This window comes from Tachysurus fulvidraco, chromosome 8, assembly GCF_022655615.1.
Source record: "Tachysurus fulvidraco isolate hzauxx_2018 chromosome 8, HZAU_PFXX_2.0, whole genome shotgun sequence".
NCBI lineage: Eukaryota > Metazoa > Chordata > Actinopteri > Siluriformes > Bagridae > Tachysurus > Tachysurus fulvidraco.
In genome coordinates this window covers 12,803,056-12,822,891 of record NC_062525.1, presented here as the reverse complement: position 1 = coordinate 12,822,891, position 19,836 = coordinate 12,803,056, and the positions used below count along the sequence as shown (strand labels likewise).

Here is a 19,836-nt window from a genome sequence, read left to right as displayed (position 1 = left end):
AGTCGCGTCTGCCTGGATAGAGTCACGTCTGACTGGATAGAGTTGCGGCTGACTGGAATTCAGGGGAATAAAATTTAATTGAAATGAAAATTTGACGTAGGCATTTTTAAATAACTCATGTTTGTTTAGACGTCACATGTCCTTTAGTGTTTATCAGTCATAAAGAAGGACAAGTCAGAAACATGGATGTGTAACATTCAGAGGGAAAGTTCTGGAAATTCCAGGACAGAGACAGAGGGAAAACCGGTCATGTTGTTCAGACGCTTTTTAAGGTGAAGTTTAATCCTCTTCCCCACGCTGTCTGTCAGCTCAGGATTTTTTTGCCTGCCCTGCTCTGAAATCCTGTGATGGAGTTTTTCTTGGCAGCACGTACTTTATTTCTTCTAAAAAGGACAAAGCAAATGGTTTTTTGTATGTCAGATGATTTTTTCTTTTACTCACTCCATTTTTGGCCACTCTGATGAAAGTGCAGCAGCGACGCAGCGTGATAAAAACCTCTCTCACATCTCTAGCTTCCCTGAGTGAAAAGACAGCTGCTGATTTCATCTCAACTACTACCCTGTGCATAAGTATATACCCCCTTTCCAAATAAGGCAGTGATTGGATGTAGGCTCACCTGATTGATTTATCTGATCTCTAATGTCTGATCTAAAGGTTTTTTGGTTTTAGACTTACATCTTTATATTAATTATATGCTTGTGAATGAGCTGTCACTATGGAAACAGTGACGTCTGCTTTATAATGGTGACGTCTACTTAACGTCAGAGAATATAAATCAAGGCCTTCTGACCAATCAGAATTGAGAAACGATGTTATCCAGCAGCTAGCTCTTACCTCGTAATTATCCCACCCAGAATACGCTGTATTTATTTCATTTAATGGAATAAGTCTAAATGGTGTGCTTGATTTATCACTCGGATAAAGACATAATAACACCTCAGTGTAAAAGTGTTGAATAGTACAGAGGAGGAGGAGGAGAAGAAAACAGCAGCACTAGGAGACAGGAGATGAGATTGTCGTGAACCTTTTAAAGAATAAACACGGGTGTTTTCTTCTCCTCCTTACCTATCATCCTCTGGGACAATGCTCGGGACTTTCACGTCCATGTAATCCGTGACCGAGTGCCAGAGATTTAAATTCTGGAAATGTCTTCATGGGGATCTTTTTTCTTCTCTAATCGCCGTGTGGAGAATTTGCTCTGTATGTTAAATCCATTCCACCTGGAAAACCTGATTGGAAATGCTTAATTATCCATGAGCTCATTGCTTTGTCCCTGAGGAGGAAGAGAAGAAATAGGAGGAGGAGGAGGAGGAGGAGGAAGAGAAGATGGCAGTGATTAATGTTGCTGAAACACAACATGGCATCATGACTGCAGACGTAATAGTGAACTAGCAGCATGTTGGTAGCTTCAGCTTCCCTTATACCACTTAAACTACATCAGCCTCAGAATGAGAAGACATGAGGAATTAACACCAGGTTCCTCAGTCACTGGCTTCCAGTTTTTTTTGCTTAATAATTGATGCAAACAGAGGATTAGAGCAGTATGGATTATATAAACAAATACATACAGTATGTATTGTTTTTTTGGCTCGAGTAAATATAAAGTGTGAAAGTCTAACATTTACATCATTCCTTTATTAGCACCACATGCTAACTTTCTAACTAACTAGCTAACTAACTAACTAACTCGGGGCTAGAGATCGAAATAAGACGGTAGATCAAAACTTCGTCTTTCTTTCTCGATGATAGTCTTGATGTTCAGTAATTAACACTTAATATTTGGTTGCATTTCTCTTGATTGTAATAACTGCATCAGTCTTCAAGTCTCAGTTTGTTTCAGTTGTCATGTTGTGTTTCATACTGCTCAGTTGGGTTCAGGTCTCCTGATTGACTTCCAGTCTTAAACCTTCCGCTTTTCCTCCTGATGAAGTCCTGTGTTGTGTGTCAGTGTGTGTTTTGAACTGTTGTCTTTCTCCTTGATGACGTTCCTCTTTATTAGCATGTATGCAGATTTCTCTGTAAATTCCCAGACAGATTGTTTCTGTAGTCTTCTGAATTCATTCTGCTGATAATATTGTGAGCTCCATCATCAGTAAAGACTAGAGAGAATGTTCCAGAAGCATGAACGACATTTATTGTTGTATCGTCTATGCTCAGTGTTTGTGTAGTGGCTCTGATGGAGTTTGTCTCGTTTCTCAGCTTTAACATGGTTTACTTTTCTCCCATAGACAGCTCTCTGGTCTTCATGTTGGTTTTTCCTTTTTAACAACAAATGCAGTATTCAGAGTGAAACCCAGGAAGGCTTGTCTCATATCCAACTTTTGATCTCAAAATAAAATGTCTTCATTCAACAGCAAAATAAAAGGATACCTTCCGAAGGGACTGTAGGAATTGACCCAGTCATGCCAACACCATTTTAGCTGCTAAACTGAGCTGAAGCACAGAGGCAAGGAAATGTAAAGAAAGCTTTGGAGATTCAGCTCTGATTCAGACTCCAAAGTGCCAAGGAGGAGACAATGAATAAAGCAAGAATGAATCAACCATGGAATCCTTTTCAATGCCAGTGAAGTGTGTTCCTCTGTGAGGATAGTGATGCCTCCTGGAGGGCATTATATTCACAACCCTAAAGAGAGTTTTTCACCGAGTGATCAATACGGTGCCGGTTCTGCCATGGACCTTCCGTCATTTCCTGCTTTTCTCTGTGACTGTATGTGGAGTTAGTTTTTATCATCATGACTTGTTGTCCTAGCTGTTTATTTAACGTGTTGTTGATCACCTCTGTCTCTTTAACTCCTGATATTTAACCACATACCAGTTTCACACATGGTGAAGCTGATAATAGAAATTGCTGACAGATGTTTATTGTTTTCAATGCAAATCTGTGCTGATGACTTTTCCTTGCACTTCACTGCTGAAATCTGAAATCTGCGGAAGTTAATTATGCAGTGAAGAAATACCAAGGCTTAAAGTCCACAGATGTGCAGGTTGAGTTCCTTTCTCTTAATCCTGTTGTATCTGCAGCGTTAGCAGTAATAGCACCGGGGCGCTGCAGAAGTTTCACTCCATCACATCGCAAACTTCTGTATTTCGGCCCGCCGCCTGATGCTATCGTGCTTTACAGGGCAGCCAGCTGCTGCTAATGTGCAGCTACATTGGTTTTTATTAGACAATTAAATTAGATAGCAGCCACTGTTTTGCTGTAGGAAGAGACTGTGGCATTTCAATCAGAGATCATGATGCTGCAAAAGAAATGCATAAAGAGGAGTTTAGTTGTTTTAGCTTTCATTGATTTCTTATGATGGTACAGAGTGTTATCACGCTGCTTTTGGGTTAAAGGGCTGAGTTTTTTTAGCTTGGATGGATGTAGGTGTGTGCGTGTGTATTGCGGGTTCTCTGCATTTATTAATTGCTCAATGCTCATCTCATACCTACTCTAGGAAGAATCCATTAAAACTCTTCTAGCATATCCTAGATGATGTCATTGTGCTCTTCCCACCATGCAGCACTCAATGACATTTACAGCATTTGGTAACTTTCATTTTTATCTAATTTTATCTAATTTTATTGAGGGTTAAGGGCTTTGCTCAAGGGCCCAGCAGTGGCAGTTTGGTGGACCTGGGATTTGAACTCACAACCTTCTTATCTGTAGTCCAACACCTTAACCACTAGGCTATAGAAATAAAGACATAAAATTCTACTAACAGTACTGAATGATTACAATCTCAGCCTATGTGGACTTTAATCGCATATGATTAAGCACTTCCTGTGTTCTGCACACTTCTCACAAACTGCAGGCACTGACTGGTGTAAACGACAGCAAAATAAAAACCTCAGGCTCTGGATGAAACGAGATTTAGACAGGAGGTTGTTTAGACAGGTGGTTGTTGTGGTTGCGCCTCGTCTTCCTACATGTGCTGGTGTTCATTCTGACATTAATTACAAAGATGATAGAAGAGGGTGATAGTTGACATGAGACCCTGTGGAAAGCGTTGTGAAGTTATAGGATGAGTTTTAACAGGCTGTGAGGTAATGATATAAAATATGATGCAGAAGGTCAACACTAAATTCGTCTCGAACCAGCCTGGGAGCTGGGAGCCAAATCGCAGACATCAGAAGAAGACTTTAGCAAGTTTGTGTTGTTATCATAATTAATCTTAGGAGGTATCATCTAGACAACATGATATTTTTCACACATTCCTCTGTTCCAGTTGGCTTGTAGATGATGTGGTGTTATATAAAGAAACATGTCGAGTATAAGTGCCTCGATTGTGCCATTGCATCAGGTCATATTATACTGCATAATGCTAATAATACTTTAAAGGTTGGCTCTGGAAGTGGGGAAAATAAGCTAGCTTTGTTTAAAATTTTCCAAGATGAACTGCACTGAACAGCTGATTTTATTCAAAAGGACATGGGGATGTGGTAGCTTAGTGGTTAAGGTGTTGGGCTACTGAATGTTTGAAACCCAGGTCCACCAAGCTGACTCCGCTGGGCACTTGAGCAAGACCTTAACCCTGAGTTGCATAAAAATTTGATAAAATCCATTAGGTCATCTGCCGAATGCCGGAAATGTAAATGAACATGTACGGCAGAGGTGGCACGTAAACGGATTAAAAACATGTAATCGTTGACATGGTGGAGTCTTTTTGTCTGGAGACATCTGGAAAAAGTATGCAAGGAGTCTTCAGTGTTAAAACTATCAGATTGTTTTTTCTCTTATTATGCTGAAGATTGAGAATAAAGAGAACTGCTGCTGCTATAACGGAAGACGCTGGTGCAAGAGCTGGTGCGAGAGCTGCTGCTGCTATAACAGAAGATGCTGGTGCGAGAGCTGGTGCGAGAGCTGCTGCTGCTATAACGGAAGACACTTGTGCGAGAACTGGTGCGAGAGCTGCTGCTGCTATAACGGAAGACACTTGTGCGAGAACTGGTGCGAGAGCTGCTGCTGCTATAACAGAAGACGCTGGTGCGAGAGCTGGTGCGAGAGCTGCTGCTGCTATAATGGAAGACGCTGGTGCGAGAGCTGGTGCGAGAGCTGCTGCTGCTATAATGGAAGACGCTGGTGCGAGAGCTGGTGCGAGAGCTGCTGCTGCTATAATGGAAGACGCTGGTGCGAGAACTGGTGCAAGAGCTGCTGCTGCTATAACGGAAGACTACAGGAAGTAGCTCTCTTCAAAGACGTTCCACTGCATTAAATGTAGACGGTTAATAGTATAATGTGTCATGCTTCAGCGAGCAAAGACGTAACCGTTGACAAGGCACTGTGATATAAAAGGGACAAGCCACTCAGGGAGATGTTATTATATTCACGTTTCATCTCATATTAAACAGAAAGCAAAAGGTTAAAGGTCATTTCTCATTACTGCTGAAGTTTTATTAAACACATGAATAGTTTTTTGCTCTGAAAATCAAGCCTGTGCTGTAGAGTGCCACTTCCTGCCTCTCTAACCCACTGTGTGTCCACTGAAGCTACCCACTGCTCATTAATATTCATTAGAATACATTTTATCGCTCATTAATATTTAAGATTCGACACGTGTAAGTTCTAAAGGTGGCCTGATGGACAGAATACGATGAGGAAAAAAACGTTTCCCCTGCGAGAAGCTTAAGAGTGAGTTTATCCTTTATGCAGCTATCAGGTTAGCCTGCTAATCATGCTAATATTCATGCTAATAATGAATTAGCTTATGCTGGTGATTTAGTGAGGAAGCAGTCTGCTTAGTGACTAGAGAAAGATCAACAAACACAATATTTCAATAAAATAAGAATTCTTTTGTAGTGAGTGAGGCAGCGGTTGCGGTTCAGGGTTTAATATCATGTGATTTCCAGCTCGTGCTGTCTGGAGAGAACAGCTGGAGTATCAGCTAAACCCACTTTATCCAGAGTGCGTGTAGAGTTAAACATACATTTATTTATTTATGCAAAGCAGACAACAGCTAATTAAACTTGTGTAAATTTGCATATTTCGTCACATCAATAATCTAGTGTTTGGATGTTAGTGTTAAAATGTTAATGTGAAAAGTCAGTAATTAGCGTGTTAGGCACACGTTTGACCTTAGAGGAGATTATCTCATGTGAGCTCTTCTAAAACCTGTTAAAAATAATACACCATTAATCGGTTGAAGTAATGTTTGTCGTCTGTTAGCTTTTCGTTTTCATCTCTCGCCTTGTTCCACTGTCAGAGCCACTTATTTGTGATTATTGATACAACAGATGACGTGTATTATAATAAAGTTTAATTTTATTTTCTTAACTATTTTCACGTCTCATGTGGCTGCAGTTCAGAGCAGCGTAGTCAAGTCCAAGAAAAGTTGGGATCCAGACCCAAAACCATCAAATCCTTTCTGGAATTTTTACTACACTTTTATGAGGTACAGTTTACACAATCGCAAGAAACCTAAAAGTAAAATAGATCCAAAATCTGAAGAACTCCAGGACCTACTGCTCTGCTGTCATACTCTAAAAGATGCTCTGTATGTAATAAATAACACTGGCAAATGAACATTGCCTTTAAAAATGTTGCTTTGAATATGTATATATGGTGCATTTTACAGATGAGATCTGAAGATGATGATGATGATGATGATGATGATGATGATGATGATGAGGATGTGCAGCTGATGATGTGGATGATGATTTTTATGTGGATAATGATGATGATGGTGATGATGATGATGTGGACGATGATGATGGTGATAATGATGATGATGTGGACGATGATGATGGTGATGATGATGTGGATGCTGATGATGTGGACAATGATGATTATGATGTGGATGATGATGAGATGATAGTGATGATGATGATGATGATGATGATGATTATGATGCGGAGGATGACGATGATGATGATGTGGATGATTGATGATGAAGATAAGGTTGATGATGATGTAAACGATAACGACTATGATGTGGATGATGATGATGATGATGATGATGATGATGATGTTGATGAATATGTGTATGATGATGCAGCTGATGATGTGGGCAATGATGACAATGGTGATAATGCTGATGATGATGTGGATGATGATTATGATGATGGTGATGATGATGATGTGGATGATGATATGATAATGATGATGATGATGATGATGATGATGATGATGTGGAGGATGACGATGATGATGTGGATGATTGATGATGAAGATAAGGTTGATGATGATGTGGACAATGACAACTATGATATGGATGATGATGATGATGTTGACAATGTTGACGGTGATGTGGATGATGATGATGATGATGATGATGATGATGATGATGACAATGTTGATGGTGATGTGGATGATGATGATGATGATGATGATGATGAAAACACTTTCTTAAAACTAAATGCTCTCAAAACTAAGGAAATTATTATTGATTTTAATACTCAAAGGAAACCTATTCAACTCCAACAAACTAGTATAAATGGAGCGAGTACTGAGAGTGTGGACATTATGTGGATATTTTGGACAATAAATTGTCCTTTTCTCCAAAACACTGAGGTTTTGTGTATGAGGGGCAGCAAAGATTGTATTGTCTGCAGAAATTAAGGTCATTTAATGTGGACAAAACACTGATGTATGTGTTACAGATCCTATGTTGAATCACTGCTGTCACTTGTGTGTTGGTTTAATTCTCTAAATGTGAAAAATAAGAGAAGTATAGAGAGAATTATAAATCAGGGAAGTAAAATAACAGGGAGGAAGCAGATGTCGATGGCCCAGTTATACTGGAGAAGGGTTTTGGGGAAAGCCCAGACTATATTATCAGATGATTCCCACCCTATGTATAATGATTTTGACCTTCTACCCTTGGGCATTAGTTACAGGATCATTATTAGTAAAACAAATAGGTTCAAACATTCATTTGTTCCATCAGCTGTTAGACTTTTAAATATGAGGTAAAGTTTTTTAATTCTTTGTGAATTGTGTGAATGTGTTGTTTCTTTATGTTCTGTTTGTTTTTTGTTTTTGTGATATGCCTGTATGCTGCAACAAAATTGCCTTCGGGAAATTAAATAAAATTGAACTTGAACTTGATGATGACAATGATGATGATGATAATGATGTGGATGATGATGTGGAGGATGAGGATGATGATGGGTGTTTCTGTTGTTGCAGTAGGGGCTCAAGCAGTTAAGTCTCTGGGTTGTTTATTCTAGGATCAGGGTTTAAGCCCCAGCCAAACTGCCACTGTTGGGCCCTTGAGCAAGGCCCTTAACCCTCTCTGCTCCATGGTGCTGTATCTTGGCTGACCCTGTGCTCTGACCCCAACCTCCAAAGCTGGGATATGCCTTGAAAGAATTTCACTGTGCTGTGATGTAGATGTGACAAACTTCCATTCTATATTTATACAGAAAAATAGTTTTCAGAATTTAGTTAGTAAAATCTCTCCATTCTAAAGTGAGCTCTCTCCATTCTAAAGTCAGAGCAGTGAAGATGTGCTGTATATAAATCCTGTAACTCTGTAGTCTCTCTCTCTCACTTACATCTAAATAAAGCTGGCCATACTGAACACCTGAGATCACTAACACTCTCCTGTTTGGAAACTGCATGATGCAATGGCAAGCAATCGGAGCCGGTGGCCCATCAGCACCTGAGGCCCAGGTAAAGGAGAGAAGGAGAGATTCAGCTCATTTCGAAGGAGGACAAAACCAGCAACAGGGGAGAAGTGAGCGGACCGGTGATATGCTAATCACAGGCGTTCGGGTACATAAAACACCAAGCAGGGAGACGAGCGTGTTATGGTTCTGACTCCTGTTAATAACAGGAAGTCCACAGGATAAACGCTCTACTGTCCAATTACAGACTTCAACTGAGACTGAAACGCTTCTGATCAGTTCTGAAGAGCTTTGCTCAATCTCACACTGTGTCCATAAATAATCCAAAACCAAACAAAGACAGAAAAATAACACTAGACACCACACACACACACACACACACACACACACACACACACACACACACACACACACATACACGGTATATGTCGAATTATAGAATGAGAGGGAATGAAGATCAGATCAAAGCTCCAAACTAAAATTATTGCTTAATATTATTAACTTGTTAATTTCACACGATTCTCTTCACATGTTTGATTCCCAGAATGTAAAGTCTAAATATTAACATGTCCCCACTAAGTCTTTCTGCACTTCCTGTCTAGAGTGGGCCACTTCCTGTTTGGCTCCAGGAAGATCTGATGTTAGCTGTATTCCTTTTTCCGTTTTAACATTATTAACTGCTCTTATATTTCACTCCTGCTGTTTGCGTCTAAAGAGGAGGCGTCTGAGACAGAGGAAATCGTCGGCGATGGCTGCTTTTGGAAAACTGATGAAGATTCCTGCAGACTGTTGATTTGTCACCATGATGAAACATCTCCAGCTTTAAAACCCGTAGTGAAGTGCTTCTTTTCATCATTTTTTTTAACTGCTGTTCAGACTCCAGAGTAAATTTAAAAAAACAAAAACAAAACGCAAATATATAAAACATGACAGCATTCGACTGTGTTGATGTTCCAGTGACTCTTCTGTTCACCTGAAACCTGACCTTCAGATCATCACTAGATATCAACGATCTCTTGTTCCCTTGTTCCTTATTCTCTTTCTCTCACTCAGTGTTGCTCTCTCTCTCTCTCACTCACTCTCTCTCTCTCTTTCTCGCTTGCTCTCTCTCTCTCACTCGCTCTCTCTCTCTCTTTTTGTGGGCAAGTCGTGGCCTAATGGTTAGAGAGTCTGACTCGTAATCCTAAGGTTGTGGGTTCGAGTCTCGGGCCGGCTAACACTGAGGTGCCATTGAGCAAGGCACTGAACCCCCAACTGCTCCCTGGGCGCCGCAGCATAAATGGCTGCCCACTGCTCCGGGTGTGTGTTCACGGTGTGTGTGTGTGTTCGCTGCTGTGTGTGTGCACTTTGGATGGGTCAAATGCAGAGAACGAATTCTGAGTATGGGTCACCGTACTTAGCCGTATGTCACATCACTTTCACTTTTCCCCCTTGCTCTCACTCTCTCTCTCTCTCTCTCTCTCTCACTCTCTCTCTCTCTCTCTCTCTCTCTCTTTGTTTCACTCGCTCTCTCAAAGACAGCTTCACCTACTGTACAGTATCTGTTACAAAGCACTGACACTGGAGACTCCTTCCAGTAAAAGCGAGAGCTCTGGAAGCTCCGAGAACTCATCCTTCAGTTTTTTTTAAACAATGTCAGAATTTCACTGTGTGAAAAAAAAAGCTTCGCTGCTAAGAGCAGACTTGGAGATGCCACTCGATAGGAAAGAAGACATCAAACTGCAGACAGCAGGAAGAATTTTTACAGTCGTGTTTGTAAGAGTGACATGTTCTCAAACTTCCCCGGGTTCAGCTGCGATTCTAAGGAGACGCGTTTGGAAAAGCCGAAAAAACAGTTAAAGAACAGGAAGTAAAATGCAGCCTCAAATCTTATTTACATTGCTGTTTATTACACGCACACACACACACACACACACACACACACACACACACACACACACACACACACACACACACACACACACACACAATTGAAGAGTATTTAGACAGCAACTTTCTTTTTTGCTTCCTTCTCAGGAGAAAATTTTCCACAGAGTGTCATTCTATCCATCTTCTCTGCAGTGGCCTGATATCCGATTATCTTCTCGTCCGTCTCCTCTAGAGAGTGCAGCATTGCCACCCACCCACACACACACATACAGAGTGAGGGACCAGATGAAAAGAGACCCTGTGTCCTCGTCTGCGATGTGACTGAGATGAGGATTTTTGGAGGTAAAGAGAAGGGCGTAGAGAGAGAAGAAGCATACTCTGTTCTGGAGGACGGCTGAATCAGTGACTGTAAATAGAGATAAATGGGCTTCCCCTGTGCTCAAATATTTGCCGCAAAATTGCAGACACGCCAACACGTCCGACAGCCTGATGGATCAGCAGCGAGAAAAAAGCCAAGAGAGAGAAGAAGAAAGATGAGAGAGAGCTCAGAGAGAGAGAGAGAGACGAGAGAGAAAGGAGAGAGAGTTGAAAGAGAGACAAGCAAGAGAGAGGTAAGAGAGAGAGCTGAGAGCGAGAGACACGAGAGCGAGATTGTCGGTTGTAAACTAATCTTTACAATCATAAAATGACTGCAGTAGTTTTGTCTCATGAAATGTGAAGATACACATCCAATAGGATTAGAAAAAAAACGTGCAGCAGTCTGGGAAAAGCCATCGGATATTATTAGCCCGAGAGCATGAATACATCTTAACTCCATGACACATGACCCAGAAACGTCTGCTAGTTTGAACTAATCCTGACCCAAACCTAACCTAATCCTGACCTAATCATAATCTAATCCTAACCTCTTTACCTACCCCTGACCTGCTAATATAAACCCAATTTAATCCTAATTTAAATCTAACATAATCCAAACCTGAACCTATCCTAATCCTAATCTTATCTAAATCTTATCTAACACCACAATGTTCACCATGCTGTTTCCAACATTGAAACGCCTGGCTGCTAATCTCTCTCTCTCTCTCTCTCTCTCTCTCTCTCTCTCTCTCTCTCTCTCTCTCTCTCTCTCTCTCTCTCTCTCTCTCTCCTTCTGGCTCCACAGCTGATCCACAGTTTGTGTATTTCGAGACTTGTTTATGAGAAAGTGCTAACTGTGTAGCAAGTTTATCTGTGTAGCATCATTAGCTGCAGATAAACAAGTTGTCAAACAGTAGCTGTGTTTCTCTGCTTCTTATGTCCATGTCTAAGGACACGCAATTTATTATTCAATATAGAAAACATTGTATGGTCTTGAACTCCTGAAAAGTCTGAGATGACGCCTGAGACATGAAAGATAATGTCTCACACACTGCTTAATATTTTAGGAATTATTTGGTGTTGAGACTCATTTTAAATTCCATCTTGTCCCAGTGCGGAAAAAACACTCAGAGTTTTGCAGTTTAGCAAAAAATAAATAAATTTTATATATATATATATTTTAAACCTGAGCTCTGTAAAGGTTTTGGATTTTGATTTATTCACAGTTCAGGAAGTTAGACATTTATGATCGCTCACATTTTTCAAACAAGACTATTGTTATTCAGTCCCTAATCCAATATATTTCTATATTTATTTATGGCTTTTGAATAACACCCAGACGGTACTGGCGGGTTTGTTGACACTTAGTCCTGCTGTGGAAAATATTTTAAGTGATTTGTGGAGGAGTTGAGCAGTATTCACGTAAAGTCTTTCTCAGTGGTCAGGGCTGGCAGGAAGAGGACGAAGAAATGACTCTGTTATGATCCTGTCACCACAGCTAAACAAAAACAGTAAAAGGAGGAAAAAGAGCTTTAAAATGAATTCTGCTCTGGAGATTTGAACTTCAAAGATATGCCAAAGATGCCCTGAAAGTTTATATCTTGCTTTGAGCCTGTGCAGCGGCGCTTATTAATATTTCAATAGGAGCTTATTAAAAGCCTGAAACCCGTTCAACTGCCGGAGGAAGAAAATAAACGAGTTTACTGCAGGGAAGTGTAATCGTCAATGATGGGGGTCTATATAAAAGACAACCTTGTGAAAACATCCTGAGAAATCTTTTCTGAAATGCTGATGAGATGTTCAGAGGAGCTGAGTCACTGAGTGAGGAACATGCGTTCATCCTGTGGACAAAACCACAAGCACTAAGTGACATGTTTTTACATTAATAATGTCAGTTGTCCTGATCCTCTAATCCATGCAGTGATCCTCATGTTAGTTGGGTGTGATAGAGAGAGAAATATAGATAGGGGTAGAAAAAGAGATCTAGAGATAGATGATGACATTCTGATTGAAAGGGTGCCCACGCATGCCAGACATGATATCCAGTGTTCTGTCTGTTACCCGTTGTCTTCTTCTCAAACCACCTCCCGCTCTTTAACGCTGTCACCAGGGTTCGATGAAGAGGAACGCAGATGTGCCACAAATCATGCCATCCGTCTGCTACGTGAGTCATTTGTGCATCCATGTCCACCTGCTTGCTCCCTCTTCAGATAACTCAGTGGGAGAAAAAACAATGGCACTCGTGAAGGAGTCTGCTCTGTGCTTGAGGATTCAGGCGTGACTGTGAAGCACGCCATTTTCCAGTTCCATGTTTCCGGTGCTTAACACAGCAGGACCATAAATTGGAGACTCAAGAGAGTGGCCAAAAAAAAAGAACCAATCTCTGGTGAAGTGGAAGATCCAGTGGGACATGGGGATAATACACCACCTGTGTTTCTCTGGCACATTAGGAGGGACATTCAGTCATTATCATACATCAGTCTGTAAGCATTGTCTTCTGAGATAATATTATTGTAAATGGCAGAGCTGTAGATTACATTATCACAGAGATTTCCTTATTCTTAATCTAACACAGGAGGGCTGGGAGCTCAAGGCTTTCAATCAGATCTATAGCATTTGCACTGCAGATGTGATTTCTAGAGGAAAACCCAAACAATATGTGGAACTGCACGCAGACAGGAACAAAGCTGGTGACTCCAGAGCTGTGAGACAACAGTGCTTTCAACTGTAACACCGTGACCTCCAACACCACTGTAACACCATGACCTCCAACACCACTGTACCACCATGACCTCCAACACCACTGTAACACCATGACCTTCAACACCACTGTAACGCCATGACCTCCAAATTCATTAACACCATAACCTTCAACATCACTAACAACATGACCTCCAACATCACTAATGCCATGACCTCCAACATCACTAAAACCATGACCTTTTAACATCAATGAAACAACATGATGTCTAACATCACTGACACACCATGACCTCTAACATCACTAACTACCACAACATAATGACCTCCCTCACCACTGTAACAATATGACCTCGAAAATCACTAATACCATGACCTCCAACATCATTAACAACTTGACCTCCAACATCACTACCTACCATAACACCATGACCACTGTAACAATATGACCTCCAAATTCATTAACACCATAACCTCCAACATCACTAACACATGACCTCCAAGACCACTGTAACACCATGACCTCCAAGACCACTGTAACACCATGACCTCCAAACACCACTGTTACACCATGACCTCCAACATCACTGTAACACCATGACCTCCAAGACCACTATAACACCATGAACTCCAACACCACTGTAACACCATGACCTTAAACACCACTGTATCACCATAACTTTAAACACCAATGTAACACCATGTCCTCCAAAATCACTAACACCAGGACCTCCAACACCACTGTAATACCATGACCTCCAAATTGACTAACATCATGACCTCTAACATCACTAACTCCATGACCTAAAACATCACTAACACCATGACCTCCAACACCACTGTAACACCATGACCTCCAACACATGACCTCCAACACCACTGTAACTCCATGGTTTCCAACACCACTGTAACACCATGATTTCCAGCATCACTGTAACGTCATGACCTCCAACACCACTGTAACACTATGACTTGTTTCATTTGAATTTTTGTCTCTTTGAAACCTTCAAAATAGAACATGTTTCTGCAGTTCAACAGTTCTGTGCTTTGCCTCAGTTAGCACCTCACAGCTCATGTTCACTCACTTCCTAGAGAGTCGAATCACTTCCTCACACTTAGCAGATACATAGGACATCGATCTCTTCTCAGCAGGACATGTGTATAGTGCTGATCACATGCCCTATTCTGAGAAGCCATGTTTTATTCATTAATCTGGACCTTTTGACAACAAATTTTTGTAGCTCTAAATTAAATTGAATACTCCTTACATAGACATATATGGATGAACTGTAGTATCCTTGATAAAGAAAAGTAAAAAGAAAATGAAAAGAAGTAAAAGAAATGAAAACTTGTGTTTTTTGTATATGTCATCTCTCAGGCAAGCAGTGTGAAACCAGGTAAATTATATTCACAGCCGATTTTTCTAGAAAATAACACCATTATGGTGCAAACACAAAGCACACACAGACTGCTAGCTAATCTGGTAGAGTTGCAGAAACCTGTGCTTTATGTCCTGAAATGCTTCCAGCTCATTGTGGCCAGGGGAAGTGGGCTTCAGAGGCACGGGGACGTCAGCAGGCAGTGAAATATGGTGGCACATTAATAGCAAACCCGCTGAGACATCTCCTTCCAAGTCTCAGACCTCATCAGGAGGACAGCCTGTCCTGTCACGGCTGGCAACAGACACACCGAGCTCTGCTTAGGGGGGTTTCCTATTTGTTTGTGTTTTATAAAGGCCAAAGCATAGCACGCCCACATGACCAATTGAACTAACACCTCCCACACAACATCTCCAAAGAGACAGAAAAAAAAGCTGAGACCCTGAAAATCTACCAACGCAGGAGATCAGGATGATCACTGACTCCAGAGCTGGGGATCTGACAGGGCTTCAGTGTTTATCTTTTATTTGTCAGATTGTAATTTCACGTCAGTTTCATAAATGTGAACACGGAGGTTACTGACAAAACTGAGAGAAATGTCACGTCATACTTAAACACATCCAGAGAATATAAAGACCTAATTAATATCTTTTATGTAAGACGAGAGAACAGAACTCTTATCAAGACAAGCCTCAGCCCAAACTGCTGACTTTTATACAACAATCAGCTCAGTCGTGTCCATTACTGTGTATTAAAGTTCTTGATAACTAACTCACCATGTGATAATTTGTTAGTTACCACTTTTTAGATCACTACCTGAAACACAGGACTGGGCAGCACTGGAGCTTTGATTCTCCCAGTTTATCCTTTTCCCCTCTTAAGAATCTGTTGTGTAACTGGAAGTGTGCTGTGTGATGAGAAAGACCAACCTAAAGCAATCACCGTTCTCATTTATACACGACTAACTGAAGCGACTCCAGCAAGCGGAAAAGTGTTTCATTTCTAAAACAATGTGTTCTAAAAATAGCAGCAGCAAAAGCCGAGTCATTTCCATATGCATGAGAGCAGCACTTTTTCATTCTGTCAGAATAAGCTGGCACAGAGCCACAGGCAAGACGTTTCCAGCTGATCTCAGAACAGAACATCTCAGGACGTCACCCAGACGCCACGTGTTAAGAACTTTGTGAGGTGTAAAGTGACGTGCGGTGCTGAGAGGCCCTGACCTCAGCACAGGGGAAACAAGAAAATCAGGAAAACCCACAAGGAGATGCTGGCTTTAAAGGTCTACAGGGTCTCTCACTATAATTAATAAAACAGCAGGCTCACCTTCATGCTTAAATGTCACCTGGGCTCTTTAGGAGCTGCTGCTGTAAACATACACACTGTCCTGTTGGTCATCCCAGCAACTTATTTAAATCCTGTTCATCCTGTAAACATTCTTCACTCCTCTACACATAAACACTGGAACCATATCCTTCTCATCATATCACCCAGAAGAAGGGCTTACTTTGCAGTCACCTGTCTCACCTCTCTTAACTGTCTCACTTTTCTAAACTGCCTCACCTCGCTCACTTACTGTATATCACCTCTCTAAACTGTCTCAACTCTCTTGTCACACCCCTTTCACCTGCCTTACCTCTCTAAACTGTCTCACTTTTCTAAACTCTCACCTCTCTCACTTGTCTCACTTCTTTAAACTGTCTCACTTCTCTAAGCTCTCACCTCTCTCACTTCTCTCAGTTGTCTCACCTCTCTCACCTGCCTCATCTCTCTAAACTCTCTCACTTCTCTCACTTCTCTACACTCTCACCTCTCTCACTTGTCTCACTTCTTTAAACTGTCTCACTTCTCTAAACTCTCACCTCTCTCACTTGTCTCACTTCTTTAAACTGTCTCACTTCTCTAAGCTCTCACCTCTCTCACTTCTCTCAGTTGTCTCACCTCTCTCACCTGCCTCATCTCTCTAAACCGTCTAACTTCTCTTACTTCTCTAAACTATCTCACCTCTCTCACTTGTCTAACCTCTCTAACTTGTTTCACTTCTCTAAACTGTCTCACTTCTCTAAACTCTCTCCTCTCTAAACTGTCACACTTCTCTAAACTCTCACCTCTCTAAACTGTCTCACTTCTCTAAACTCTCACCTCTCTCACCTGCCTCACCTCTCTAAACTGTCTCATTTCTCTTACTTCTTTAAACTGTCTTTCCTCTCTCACGTCTCACCTCTCTCACCAGCCTTACTCCTCTAAACTGTCTCACTTGCCTCAATTCTCTAAACTCTCCCCTCTCTCACTTGTCTTACCTGCCTCACCTTTCTCCTCTCTCTTACCTGCCTCACCTCTCTCCTCTCTCTCATTTGTCTCATCTCTCTAACCTCTGGTATCTAAATCCACATAGTTTTTGTAAACTGGCTTTGTACAAATAAACCAGATGTCAGTACAGATAAACATAAAAACATAAAGAGGATGTTCCTCTGTGTGTGTGTGTGTGTGTGTGTGTGTGTGTGTGTGTGTGTGTGTGTGTGTGTGTGTGTGTGTGTGTGTATAGCCATGTGGTTAATTCAGTGACAAAGGAAGAAACAGGGCTGAGTCCACACACCTGATGGATGAAGACCTGTGCTCCACGAGGACTGAGCAGCAGAATGGCTCTCCTCAGCGTGTCCCTGTAGCGGTTCAGCTCCTCTGTACGCATGCTGCTGAATAGATTAGAGAAGACACTGCTGATGTTCCTGTCCACCCTCTGCAGAGCCACGTCCAGACCCTGCCTCGCCGTCTGGTCCAAAAATCCCTGCAGTCCACGGATATCTGTCAGAATGAAAAGCACAGAATTGTTTGTTAATGAAAATCTAAATTGTTTCCCAACACACCATGACTTCTAACAGCACTAGGTACTCGCCAAGGTACAATTTTCCCACAAAACTCCAGAAGTGAGTGAATTATAATCAGGAGTGATGTATTTCTAGTTGAAAGCACACACAGTGAAAGGTTTAAGGGCTCTTCAATTACTGCTTCCCAGGCTCTGCTCCTGTCTATTAGCCATGACAGACATCTTGTAAGAAAAAGGTGTTGCTGTCTGTTGAATCCACTCCTTCTCTACCTCCACTTCTATTTAGTGTCACCTCTGTCTGGGGTAAAAATAAATAAAAAAAGATATCACATTGTTCCTCTCAAGTGTGAAGAAAATTTTTAAATCCAGTCAGATTGTAGTGAACTCTGGAGACCAATTGCTGGCAGAGTGAGTGAGTGGGTGAGTGATGGAGGGAGGGATGGATGGAAGGATGCCCTCGATATATGAATTCTAGTATACTTTAACAGCCTGATAAACTCTCTCGCAACTGCTAGACCCTGAAGAGAGTTTCTCCTTCTGTCCACAGGTTTATTGTTGGGATGAAAGTGTGAACCGTACACAGGTTTCAAAATAAAAGTCTTCATAAACTAAACAAACTTTACATGCAGTTTGTTTTTCATTGTTTACATCCTTACACACGTTATTCACAACTGTATGGACAAGGATCACTGTTTCTGATCATTCACATATACGAATCCAATTCTGAGCTCCGTTCAAGCTAACGACGCATTAGCATTATGCTAACAAATTAGCTGCAGACACTATGAAAGTGATGTGACCATAGTAATGTCAATTATGCATATAATTATCATGACAGCAAACTATACAAAATGAATAATCTTAAAAAAAACATTTTTAATAAATATGTTCATTGGTTTAAACATTTAACTTGTAGATCCGAACAGAGTGAGTGACTAAGTGAGAAAGAAAGTTCTTCACGGGCTGATTGGATGGTCAGGTGTTGTTTAATTTTATATATTACAGCAGATCACATATATATAAATATATATACAGTATATAACAGCTCACTCTCAGGGACATGTACACCGGACACTTGTCTGATAAAAAACAAATTATGGCCACTGATGGTTTTCTGAAACAATACACTGATTGAGTCTCCAGTGTCCGGTTTGGTCAGTAATTGAAAATTGCTTTTAGTGTAAAAGGAAGTAAAAACTTTATTCACTAACGCTGGAGACTCCTTCAGTTTCACAGGTCTATTGATATGTTTTTGATATAGTGATATAAGTTTTATTTCCGTATGATGCTAAAGCCAACAAGCTTTTTACAGATAATTATCATATCATTTATATAGAACATAATTAATACATGTGCATGCATTACGCTGTTTATACACAAGTTGGCGATTTGCATGGACTAAATAATTAAAACACATTAAAATGGACACGTTGAATCCTAAATGTGGATTATGTAAAAGTATGCAAACATCTCAGTTAGTATGCTGATGACCTGCTGCTCCCTGCACCAGTAAGGAAACATCAGGCAAACCTTTATTTATTTATTTATTTATTTATTTATTTATTTATTTATTTATTTATTTATTTATTTATTTATTTATTTATGAGCGGAGACTCTGGCTTGTGATGAATGTTTAGTCGTGTTAATCTTAGCCCCGTAGCAGCAGGAGAAGCATTCAGCATTCAGCTCATTGGTTTTAGCAGCAGCTGGCCTGGGCCCAGTTAAACACAACTGTGGTACTTAGGGGAAGAGATCATAACAAGAGATAATCAAAGAGGAATGGAGGAGCAAATCCCATCAAACCATATCAATCCAGCTGGAGACTGCAGTCGGGGGAAGGAAGGGATTAGTGTGGGAAAGTAAAGCGCTGATTCTTCACTTCACAGCTTCTGTTCCTGGCTTCTCCCTCCACTTCTGTGTGCACACACAACACACACATGCTCAAACACACACTCACACACATGCACACATACACACACTATCCATCAACCCATCCACCCATCAATTCACTTATCCACTTATCTATCCATCCAGTTATCAATCCATCCATCAATTCGTCTATCTATCCATCCACTCATCTATCCATTCATCAATCCACCCATCCATCCATCCATCCATCCATCCATCCATCCATCCATCCATCCAATCATCCATTCAACT

At 40.9% G+C, this 19,836-nt stretch overlaps 1 protein-coding gene across 3 annotated transcripts in view; it reads right to left on the bottom strand.

The window, feature by feature from the left end:
* The window catches only part of grid1b (glutamate receptor, ionotropic, delta 1b), a 287,849-nt gene that overhangs the window by 87,645 nt on the left and 180,368 nt on the right, over positions 1–19,836 (bottom strand). For all 3 annotated transcript variants that reach the window (XM_047817636.1, XM_047817635.1, XM_027177782.2), the window contains one exon: positions 17,449–17,654. In XM_047817636.1, coding sequence (XP_047673592.1) covers positions 17,449–17,654 — 206 coding nt within the window. The remainder of the gene's footprint in view (positions 1–17,448; positions 17,655–19,836) is intronic.